Source organism: Etheostoma spectabile, chromosome 7 (assembly GCF_008692095.1).
Source record: "Etheostoma spectabile isolate EspeVRDwgs_2016 chromosome 7, UIUC_Espe_1.0, whole genome shotgun sequence".
Classification (NCBI taxonomy): Eukaryota; Metazoa; Chordata; class Actinopteri; order Perciformes; family Percidae; genus Etheostoma; species Etheostoma spectabile.
Window position 1 is genome coordinate 8,213,273 of NC_045739.1, and position 12,875 is coordinate 8,226,147.

Genomic DNA, 12,875 nt, shown 5'->3' on the forward strand with positions numbered 1-12,875 from the left:
ACACACACACACACACACACACACACACTCACACTCACACTCACAAAAATTCACACACATTCATACACAGAGATAGTCATATGCCTCCCTACATAGGCAGACTATCTTTAAAACTGAGTGCTCTGATATCACCTCACTGAGGACTAAGAAGGACCACTGTGAAAATGTGAAGAACCTAACTGCACCCCCATGTGGCTAAGAGTGTAACTGCAGGCAGACTGTGGTTAAATAATGATAATGCTTAATCCCGTTATATGTGGTTCTTAACCAACAAATATAATTTTTACAAAATGGATAGTTTTGCTTCCTGTCTGTTCTTTTCTTTTCTTAATTCGGTTTGTGTTCTCTAAACATGCTGTTGTTTATTTTTGCCCTCTAGACTGAAATTTAATACTGAAATTAAAACTCCCACTGTTCATTTTTTGTCTCTCGTTTGCTGTTGCACGGTTGAAAATGTGAGCATATGTTTAACACATTGTGAGTTTATGTGCAGGCAATCAGAATTTGTTAGCAAATCTGTAGACTTGTAGTCTTGATTGAGTACAGGCTGCCCTTTTCGTCTGTATGTCCTGCTATCTATCTGTCTTTCTGACTGTCTACATTTTTAAGTGGGTCCCAAAAAGTGTGTGTGTGTGTGTGTGTGTGAACGCGTAGGTGTGTCTGTGGTGGGAAAGAGAAACAGGGCAAGGGAGTGTGTTTCCTCTCGGTGTGAGTGTGCATTTGAATGAGAATGACCTTGAATTACTGATGACTGCCACAAGTAATATGAGAGCAATTGGCGGTTAAAACAAGAACTAACATTTTGAGGCAGAATGGTGGCTGCATTGCTTCAAACATACATACATATGCTCTCTCACACACTGACAGACACACATACAGACACACACACACACACACACACACACACACACACATTCAAAGACAGATTCTTATAGAGGAGAACATTAAAGATGAAGTGAGGAGATTGAGGTGGACAGAGCGGGAAAGTAAGATGAGGTCAAACTCAGTTTAGAAAATTCTATGAGAGCCAATGCTAACTGTGGCTTGTTTTTTTCCTTCTTTTTGGTGCAATTGCTGTACTTTACACGCTTGACTTAAAGTCAGCATGGATACTGTGTTTATCAAACAATTGCCTGATCCACTGAGAAGTCCGCAAGAAAAGTATATTTATGTCTGGGGGACTTTTCGCATGCATACAAGTGGATGATTCAGCTTTGACTTAAGTCCACCAATGTGTAGCCAGAATCAGGGAACTCCTTGTGACACGTTAACATTAGTTGATCCAAAACATCATAGTAAACTTGCTTTCATTTCATGTCAATCCAGACCCTACACATAGAGAACATAATGAGCCAGCATGCAGTCATACTGGCAACTGAACTTGACACTTATAGAGCCAGAATAGAGTTGCACTGGCGCTACTGAAACAAGGAAAAGTACCCATTTGGCCTGGCACTCTAGCTGCCCCTATTACAGCTACAGCTGCAGTAGGTGCTATGGACACGCTGAACTTTGTGAGCTAGCATGACGTCACCGGATACGGGGGCAGCGAGTCAGCTAGCCATTAACACGCAGTTCAACAAAGTCGTCAGTCGCTCTAGCCTCAGACTCCGGAAAAACAGAGTGTGTGTGGAAAGGGATTTTGGGGGGAATAGAGAGAGGGACAGGTCCTTCTGCAACATCACCTGACCCTGGCACCATTTCTGAGCGCCCTGCCAGACTTAAATTCTCAAATCCCCCCCCCCCTTTCTTTTTCCTTGGTTTTCATCTTTCTTCTCCCCTCTGTCCAAGAGTAATCAGTCTCATGATGTACAATGCGCTGAAAGTCTTCCATCAGCCTGACCTGCTGAAATGGAGCATGGGTAATGCCTTGGCTTACTTTTCTTTACACCCCCACTCTCTAAGTCTCTCACTTCGTCGCTGCCTGTCTCTGTCTCTTGTCTTTCTCCTGCCATCATTTCTGCTGTCCATCGATTTTCCTGAGCCTCGTTCTTTCCCATCTGCCTTCTTAAATTGTCCAACCCAATTATCAAACTCTCTCTCCCTTTTTCTCAATCTCTATTCTTGTCTCTCTCCCTCTCTCACCCTCTGTGGCGTTTGAACTAGGCCTCTGAACCAGCAACACCGACGCAAACGGACAAGAGGGATTTGGCCCTTACCTCTGAGCCCCCAATCAGCTTAGCAACTAAAGGGGCTTTGGGCCAGTCTTAGTGAGCCTTAGACTGACTGGGGGGCTTTGCCTTGAAGTTGAGCTAAATTAGCACGCACAGGATCACCGCTAAGCTGATTAGGTCCCTAATTTCACTAAAATGCATTGTATTCCTTATTAATGATGTGATAGTGAAGAGAGGGCTTGTCTCGGGGGTGGACTAATGGGGAACTGGGAGGTAGGCAGTTGGTGCATGAGGGTTGATAGACATGCGCTGGGTGTAAAAGGAGTTGTGTGTATGTGACCCTTGGCTTTCAAGATGAAAAGACTGGCTTTGGATCATCAAACATTAAACATGATGTGATTTTGGACGGATACTACCGAGGTCAGTTGTTGTTGGCAGGGAAATGGTGTGTATTTTATTTTAAACAATGCAATGTTACATGTCCAGAAAGTTATGACTGAAAGTTGTCACTCTCCCACCATTTCAAATTCTTGTATTACCCGCTCATGTTGCTTTCACCCTTTCTTCTCTTACACCATATGTGAAATTCAGGAACAGTCAGTGAGCACATTATCTGACATCTGTGAAACACACCTAGAGAAAACCAGCAGAGATAAAGAGTGTCTTGAAAATGTGTGAACGATTTGGCCCCTTCATAAAAGAGGCCCACTCCTTTTTTTCATGTCTTACCCCATGGAGTGCTTTCCACTAATACTCTCTTTTTTTTTTTTTGCTTCTCCTTTACTTTATTTCCCTTTGTTCATTTAAAATCCAACACTGAATTAATTGTTTGACTCTCTTGTATCACATATCTGGATATCGTCAGAATTGAACAAAGTGAAATTTAAATTCTCGTGGCCTTCTATTTACCAAATTTATCATCCGAACAAGTCTAACTACTACTGCATCCTATTGTAAAGTACTTGTTGTTAGACAATTAGACACTTCCTGTCTTAGGATAATGACGCCCTGAGGTCACATCCTGTCTGTCAGACACGCAGGTTGGCCTGCATGGCTGGAGGGCACGTGCGTGCAGAGGGAGGAGATGTAGTTGAGGGGTTGCGCATTATTCTCACCTGCTCTAAAGTAGAGCCACACTTGAGAGTGAGATAAAATAAGTGGAAAAAGGTGGAAAAGAAGAGGGAGTCCTTGTTTCCAGTCCAAGCATCAGTGGACATATCATTTAACTAACCTTTCAACCTCAGTGATTTCACCTGCTAGTTCCTAGATGTCAACTATCCATTTATTGTCATGTTTCGGCTGTCATTTAACCTCAACTAGCATTTAAACACATACACACACACACTCTCTCTCTCTCTCTCTCTCTAAAATACTCACATACATGTATGTAGACAAATAAAAGTGCACAATAGTTTGTATCTGATTAATTGACCATGTCTATGTGTATAGTGTGAGAGTGTGCAAGTATACAAGATCTTGTATATTGATTTTTAATGTAACACAGAGCCATGTGGGCGAGTATCCAAGTATGTTTTGATACTGTTTAAACCTGTGCATATTTGTCTCTCCTTGAATAGTTGGAGGAACTAATGGGGGCTTTGGAGAAGACACGCCAGGAGCTGAACGCCACCAAGCTGCATCTATCCTCCACTCAGCAGTCCCTGCATGAGAGAGACGGACACCTTAATAGTCTTCGCCAGGAGAGACGCAAACAGCTGGAGGAGATTTTAGAGATGAAGTAAGTCTCACACTAAGCAATCTGTCTCTTTATACATCCCTTCTATCGGCTCAGTATTTGTATTATATATATATATATATATATATATATATATATAGATAGATAGATAGATATACCTTAATTTACCCTATGTACCTATTTTCAGTCGTTTAAGAGATGTACATTTAAATCATCACAGGCCCCACAGAAAAGTAATTACATATACTTTAACCATATGCTATATCGTGTGCATTTCTTGCTATGCATTACAGTAAAAGAAGGAATTCAGCTTGGCTAATGCAGTAGTTTTACTTAAACTAAATTTGCTTTAGGAGAATAAAACATAATGTGTAATGCAGTGCTGCAAGAGTTGCTGGTAACTGCAGTAAGATAAACAGTAACAAAATAAACCACAAGTGTTTGTGGTAGTGACTGCACACCCAGCCCATAAAAGTATATGATCAAGGCGCTTTTATTAACATTGGCATGGTTCGCTCAGCGTTTCATCAGGCTCGTTTTCCTTACCCTGCACAGCAGCTTTGTTGCAGCAGCAGAAATGTGAGTCTAATACTGTATTAGGTGCGTTTATCCGCTCACCTTCTGACATGTGCATCTGTGCTATGAGTGTTATATAGACATCAGTGCTGAGGTGTGTTTTGAAGCAGGATCAGCCGTTGTCCATAGCTGCCTTGGGAAAAGTTACATTTATTGAGGACAGGTGGTCTGGTCTTAGACCGCAGGTCAGAAAAATGTGTGTTTGGCTGTTATTTCATTTGTATGTCTGTCTGTGACAGATAGAGTTAGAGAAAGACTTAAGTTAGCAGGACTAGCTGCATTTCCATGTGTGAGTGTGTGTCAGTGGGTATGTTTGAATGTGTGAGTGAAGTTCAGTGATCTGTCAGTGGACCGGCTACATGTGTGTTTGCTTTGAGCACTCTGATTGAAGGAGCATGGAGCCACATATCTGGCTGTCATGTGCCGCAGAAAAATGCCTTTAAAGTCAGCCACTCCGTACAGTACAAAAGGAAAGGCTGGCACATATGTATTGAAAACACAACTTAAAATCCATTACGCCTCACAAGCCCCTCTGATCACACTAACTCTAAAGGAATGTGTGTATGCGTCCTTGTGCCTACAGTATGTGTACGTCTACAGTTTGCCAGAGGCCGAGAAAGAGAGCACCCTTGCCCATGTATCTGCACACAAAAGCACTGCTGATACAAACCACCTTCCTGTCTGTTCCGATTTCCACCATCCAAACATTACCAGGGATTTTTAGCAGAGGAAATGTATTACATAGGATACAGACACAATTTGTGCTTCTAGGTATGCTCACGGACCTGGCATGTAAATGTTGCTATTGCTTTATTGGCATTCAGTTTAGATTATTGTTATTATATTTCCATTAGAAAGATGTCTAAGGATGAAGGTTAGTGTGATGGTTGGTTGACATAAACAGCAACAATTGTTTTCTGTTGTTTTCAAGACTTTGACTGAATGCAAGTCTACACTGGTAAGACCCAAATGGGGGGGGGGGGGGGGGGGGGGTGCAAAGGGCACAAGTGTGTGTGTGTGTGTGTGTGTGGTCTCTTGTGGCTTTGAACCTGTATGTGTCTTTGTATAAAGAGGTCAGAGGCGGGGGTTTGGGGTCACTGATGATGAGGATTAAAGGACTGTTGAATTGCGAGGGGCGAAGCTTCGTGAGACTGACTTACATCTGAACAAGCCACAAAGATATCCATGCAGAATGTACACACAACCTCAGTGGAACTCACATATAATCACTCACGTCTGTAGACATGCACATACTTACACAAACTTTGACTTTCTGCTTTAAAATAGGCCATATTCCCACAGCACAGCTCTTGTCCAAGTTAGCACAAGGAAAACTAAACAGGAAAGATAAGGCAGAGAAAGAGAGGTAACGAGAGAGAGAGAGAGCAAGGAAGAGGGGGAGAGAGGGAGGGGGGGAGTGAGACATAGGGAGGGAGAGAGAGAGGGTGAGAGAGAGGGTGAGAGAGAGGGAGTTAGAATGAATGCAAGAAAAAAAATGAGACAGAAAGAGAGAATGAGAGGGAGGGGAGCATGGAATGGAGGGGCTACACAAACTGAAGTATTTCAAATCTTAGAAATCATGAGAGAAGTTTGATTTCATGCCAAGTTTCTCCTTCTCTCTGCTGTAATGTGGCATTTGTCAAGAAGACCAGCTGAAGCAAACCATGTGAGGCACGTTCCCTTGTGAACTGGGAAGCTGTGTGTGTGTGTGTGTGTGTGTGTGTGTGTGTGTGTGTGTGTGTGTGTGTGTGTGTGTGTGTGTGTGTGTGTGTGTGTGTGTGTGTGTGTGTGTGTGTGTGTGTGTGTGTGTGTGTGTGTGTGTGTGTGTGTGTGTGTGTGTGTGTGTGTGTGTGTGTGTGTGTGTAAGCCGGAGAGAGAGAGCGCAGACCCATGGCTTTTCAACACTGTTAATGAAAGAGACAAGAGGGGAAAAAAATCATTTTCAATATCCTCTTATTGCATGCTGGGTTTCCTAGCTTGTGTGTCTGGGTGCGTGCGTGTGTGTGTGTGTGTGTGAGACAGAGTGCATTTTCATTTTCATTTGCCTTACGATCAGATATAGAACTGAATGCTTGATGTATAAGGAGCAGTGTGGGTCTGCTCTATCACCCCACACCAGATTGAGTTTCCACCATACTGTACACACACACAGATGGCCTCAAGAGGAGCTAGTCATTAAATAATTCTAGGGTCACGGGGGTGTAGGTGCACAATAGAGAAATTATGTGTTTGGACATTTTGAATAGCTGGTCATTGAGATGTTTCCATAGGCTGAATGGGATAATACTACATGTCACAACATTGCAATGGCTACTCAACCTGATCCTCATAGACACTGGGAATGTAGCTGATATTATCTCTGTTTACATGTTGGTGATGGAAAATGATGATGAAGCAAAGAAAAAGGTAGCAGCAGCTTTGAGGAAGGCACATAAAGAGATGCAGAGTTGACAAAGTGGAACTTTTTAAAGGTACAGAACAGGGAAGTTCTCATTAGTACACACATTAGTAGAAAGACTCTCCAAGACAATAAACGGAGGAAAAGAGAGAAGTTGTAGTAGAGAGTTAGGGAGAAAATAGTGAATGATGGAGAAAAAAAGACCATAGAATGAGAGAGTGATTGATGGAGGGGGTGATGGATGGAGGAAGGGAGGAGGAGAATGATGGAGGAAGTGGTGGGAGAAAGAACCGGGAAAAGATGAGCCTAGAGTTGTGAGGGGTGGGAGGGAGCCGAGTCTGGGTAGCAGACTAGAGCTAGCGAAAGAATGGCTAAACACAACTTACCATGTATCTGCATACACCTGCAACACATTTGCCTGTTAATTCACATTTTGATTTTAGGAAATTAAAAGTAAAAATGTATGTTTTGCTCGTTTATGTAGTTCAAAAAGGCAATGGAAGTAGATTTTTTTATAAATACATGATGATGTTACAAAGTGCCTTTTTTGTCATTTCATAATTCATGTTGGACAAAAAATGCCACATAGAAAAAGAAGACTAATTGCACTATTAACATAAAAGCAAGAGCTCCATCAAATACACACTCTTCTCATACCCTTTCCTTGAGTAGTTAATTAAAAACTGTGTTGAACATTTTTACACTTTCTGTGCCACAGTTTTGGACATGTGCTTCAAATTTGTGGACTATTTGGTCAGAAACATACCTTTTCCCATTCTGCGAAAGTTAAATACCGACTCTATCTATAGCTTGCTCCTCTTTATCATGTTACTAACTCAGTACAGAAAAGCAAATGACCTATTCTACTCATTGTTAATGTAATAACCCCTAACCTGTAACCCCGAAATTCAATAATTTCCCTGAACTGTGTTCATGTATCCATTTGTTGGCTAGTTACAGTAATCCAAGGCATAATGAAGCTTAGAGCAGTAGCGACATTATGACTTTCAAATCCCCAATGTAGACATCCTGTCTGCACAGTGCCATTGCCATGGTTACACTGACTAAACACACAGAGAGACCAGCTGTACTGGCAAGGTCATGTCCCTACTCAATGATCTCTCTGAGGGGCCTGGACACACACACACACACACACACACACACACACACACACACACACACACACACACACACACACACACACACACTTACACACACACACAAACAGTGATGTATTTAACCAAGCAGCATTGCGTTCGCACAGTTTTGAAATGACATATGCATGTATTGGCAAAATCTGCGGACAGGTATGGTGTTACAGTGCCATTGTTGTGATAAGTAATGATGAGACATAGAGGGTTGGAGAAGTGTGTGAATGGGATTCTCTGTATTGCAGTGTTAAGGAGGGGCTGACCACACATCACCTTCCTCTCTCGGCGCGCAGGTTTGTATGTGTGTCGCCTCGTGGGAACTTCAGGCCATTCATCATGTCTGTCTGTGCTCCTGTGCCCTCTGACATGCGTGTTTTCCTTCGACATGTGTGTCGGCTGTTGGGCCTGTAGGTGTGTTATTATGTCAGGGCCTCGGCATGCTCCACCCTGCTCCTCCTCCTTTGAGGTTTTGTCAATGGAGGGCTTCATCTCATGGAAATCCCTGCTTCTAAGTCCTTGTTCAGTACAGTAAGGTAATGACAGACTTCTACCTGGGTCCCTTACAGTAAGCTTCAAGGATGGAGAGAAGAGTCCAGAGTTTGCTCAGTATAGTCAGTTTTTGAATGGGATATTGCTTAGTTCAGCTAATGCAACTGGAGTTTAAGTGCCTTAAATTTAACTTTTCGGACCCATTTTTCCCCAGACCTTGTTATTCTCTTGGACTACACTCTACAAACGTCATGTCTTGAGCTTACTTCAATCAGGGTTTGGCTGTTCTAGCATCAATTATGGTTATTTTTTATCACTACTTATTAATATTTTATTGGTGCTTATATCGGTATAGTATTTTTTGGCAAGCATTGACCCACCCAGTACATATGAACTGGATTTTATGGTTTATGGTTTTATGTCTTGTACAGTATGTAAACCCTGACTTGAGTTTTGTAAAACTGGCACACAGACGTACACACACTGTGTTTTCCTTCAGTATGATAACTGCTGGGTGGCTGTCATAGCAAAAAAGGATTTGTGAGCCATGTGTAAGTGGCTGGGATAGTGGTATTGTCTCCAAAAGCCAACGTATGAGTGACTGGAAGGCTAGAGCTGTCTTATGAAGTTGATGTTGAACTGAAAGATAAGTTGACACTTGGAGGGCATTGGTCAAATGGAGCGGATAGCACATGTACTGTATGTATGTGTTTAGTTAAACTGATAGACAGAGATGGAAGAGTCTTTCCAGAGACAGGAAGAACTTATTGTCTTAATGTAAAGACTGACATAGTGAAGATGGGGTGATCGTGACACGCAAAAACAAAAATTATCCAGTGATTGACAACTGGAGAGGAAGATGTGGAGGTCACGTCAAGGAGTCAATGGGAAGATATAGCATGTTGAAACTGCATTCCCCTTCATACTGAGTCACTTTGCCCCACTAGAGTAACATTTTTTCATAGTCTATTCTTACTTTTACTCCATCACTCTTTTAAAGCTGATCTCCTTAACTTCCTCTGAGTGTTAAATGCTCTCCCTCCCTTTCTTTTTTTTTGTCTTTTTCTCTCTTATTCTATCTCTGGCCGGGTGGAAGAAGGCCTGGAATTTATCACACATACCTAATAATTACTATCACAGGAAATGGTCCTAAGGAAGTAGGTGCACTAGCTCTGTTAATTAGCGTCAGTCGCAAACACACATGCACATACTTGCATGCACACACACACACACACACACACACACACACACACACACACACACACACACACACACACACACACACACACACACACACACACGCACACGCACACACACACTCAGCTAATTAGTGTCATTTGGGTGATGTAGAAGTCTCGGGAAAGCCCAATCTGATTGGCCTCAGAGAGACTAACACCCCCCAGTTTACCCGGTTGTATAAATCTCGAGTCTAATTGATTGGAAGCCTGTGTTTGTGTGTGTATGTTGAGACATTTAACTGTGTAGAAGAGTGGGCAATTGATTAGGTGGGCCCTGCGGCCGTAAAGAGGCAGACCAGGACACAGGATCCAGAGGTGACCAGTGACGGCCTCCTTAACGACGGTCCTGCCCTCAGGGTCACTAAAGGAATGAGGAGAAGGAAGGGGAGGTCAAAGGAGGAGGTGGATATTGTCAGTAAGTTTGAATGTCGATAGATACTAGATATGCAGAGAGATAAATAGATGGATAGATTGATAGCAGGAGAGTTGGAGAACAAAGTGTTAACAAAAAAATTCAAAGAGAGTGGGCAGCAGTGAGAGATTTTTGAAAGAAAGAGGGATGCGTTATTTTAAGTGCAGCTTTATTTAATATGTTGTTAGATGTGCTATGTTGTAAAAGAGCCATTAAAACAGTGGCCTAGTGAAATGCCCTTTTGGTTTACCATTATGGGCACATGAAATGCTGGTAAACCCACACAAGTGAGTCAATGGTGCTTACTGGCATATATTTGCACACTGTAAACACCTCCTAGCCTCTGTGGTTGGCACACACACCTGAGCTCTGGCTCCTGTTTTTCTCCTTTGTGGCTTCTCTGGCTATGCCTATCTGTCTTTACCTGGGTGTAAGCATTTCTCTCTGTCTGTGTCTTTCTTCCCCTTTGTTTTGCAGATACAAAAAACAGAAAAAAAACACATTGACAGAAAAAAAGGCAAGAGCTCTCTGTGTTGCTGTTCTTACCTAGTTTAGCTCAATCAGAGTAACATATTGTTACACAAAGCCCTTGCTAAGGGCTTAGTCTTTCAGACTCTTTGTTGGTTTGACTGGAGTTTTATTGGCTCTGCACATCACTCAGTCTTGCTGAGATGGTTCCCAGGAGGTTTTAATAGAAAACAATAGTAGGATGGACAACTTCCCAGCACCAGGCTGCTCCAATGCTGCACCCCAGTCAGCATACGCCACAGCAGCCCCTGGCACTTCTGTATTGTGTGTGTGTCTGATCTGGTTAATTCAAGGATGTAGACCCAAACTGTAATTATCATTATGTACTTCTCGGCAGTGGCATGAAACAGCCCAAGCAAGTTTGGATGAGCGTGTGTATCCTCACTGATGCACATTGAATGTGTTTGTGTGCAAATAACAACATGTGCATACATGAATTTGTGTGAGTGTGTGTGTGTGCCTGAATATGTGTACATAGCATCAATGATGTGAAGAGCATGAGAGCTATTAGCAGTGAAAGATAAGCAGATGGTGCCAGTGGCTATGTGATGATTTTTCCTGCTCTTGTCTTGGCCCTGCTCTTGTTCATTTGGTCTCTGCTAAATGGAGACATATTGAAAACATGACTGTTCTCTCGGGGGCCGGTGGGTATCCAGAGCGTAGGACTGGAAAGGAGAAGAAGAAATGAGAAGAAGGGAAGAATAGGAAATGAAAGAATAAGGGTGGAAAGAGAATTAGAAGAAATAAAAATAAAATCCGGAGAGAAAGAGTTGATGTCTAAGAAAAAGCAAGGCAAAACCCAATGAAAAGAGAAGGAAAGAGAAAAAAACACACCAAACTAAATCCCAAAGTTTATTTGGAGCAAGCGTCACATCTTTTCAACATGGCAACCGCAGTTTAATCTGCGTAGTCCTTCATATTTAAAGCTAGCATCAATAAGACAGAAAAGGCCTTCATGTGGGCTGACAGACTACGCAGAGACAGGACTGGTCACCACTAAACAAACAACACAGGAATCCTGCAGAGACAAGAATGACTAGAGGGAGCGTGAACAAAGACAATGGCACAACTTTCAGGCCGTAGATGAAACACAGAATAAAGACAGTGTGTGTATGCGTGATTAAGAATGTGGCCATTCATGAATGCCTTGATATGAAATTATGCGTGTTTATGTCTGGAGTAATTCAAGTCAAGATCAGAGAACTGAGGAATAAGTTGTGTCATTTTAACATTAAATATTGAATAAGAACAGGACAGTTTGTCTATACTGATGTTAATGTATCCAAAATCCCAGTGCTTTTCTTTTAATATGTACAGTATACATTTCCATTTATTATGAAGTGGCATTTGGAGAGAAGATGAGGTTGACATTACTGTTACAGAGGTTTGCAGTAATGTGCGGTAAAGTGTTCCCTTTAATTTCCATCTGCGTTTACGCTTAACCTGCAGCACACATTGGTGCATTATGCAGCAAAAAAACACAGCTATTCTCAGAGTCAATATTTAGTCAAACTGGAATGCACAGACGTCATACATACAATCCAGGAATCAGCAAAGCTTACTCTTTCAGTGATAGATGTTTCTCTGATAAATCTGTTTTGGTTATCAAAAAGCACTTAAGCTTGATTTATACTTTGAATGCGTTGAATCTATGTTGTAGTTATGTACGTACATAGGCACGTACCACGTGTCGTAGATAAGTACCCCGTGTCGTAACCTGACGTGCGCCTCCCCAGAAACTTCACGTCGCCGCAACTCAGACTGCCACAACCGTAATTGGTCCACTTGGCTGTTACTTAGTAGTGCATTTCCTCCAACTCATTTCCGGCTGCTCCTTCTCAGTGAACAACATGAAATCAAAGAGAGGGTTAACTTTTTTTGCCACAGCTTTTTGAACGGGGTTAGAATGCCCATGGGAGACTCTTTGTGTCTTCGTCTCCTGGGCTGGAGTCGGTACTTGCTCCGGAGCTAACCCCCGTCATTCTCGCACTTGCTCTACGACATACTCCTTACACACACATACACACTACGTACTGGCTCTGCTATTCTCTTAAAGAGATATTCTGGACACACAAAACAATGCAGACACACCAGCGCACAACGGCGTAGGCCACTTATGTAGGCTACGGTTTAGGCTCCGCATAGCCTATAAATGAGCTTTTATTAAGAAAATAACAATATATGGCATATCTAGCAACTGTAAGAACTTACTCTAACTTGATAATGTTCTTAAACATACATACAGTTGTCAAACTGTATATGATTTCAATGTA

General features: G+C 42.3%; 1 protein-coding gene across 7 annotated transcripts in view; it reads left to right on the top strand.

The window, feature by feature from the left end:
• LOC116692245 (ELKS/RAB6-interacting/CAST family member 2) overlaps nt 1-12,875 on the top strand; it is a 147,488-nt gene that overhangs the window by 75,740 nt on the left and 58,873 nt on the right. For all 7 annotated transcript variants that reach the window (XM_032520362.1, XM_032520364.1, XM_032520366.1 and 4 more), the window contains one exon: nt 3,692-3,852. In XM_032520362.1, coding sequence (XP_032376253.1) covers nt 3,692-3,852 — 161 coding nt within the window. The remainder of the gene's footprint in view (nt 1-3,691; nt 3,853-12,875) is intronic.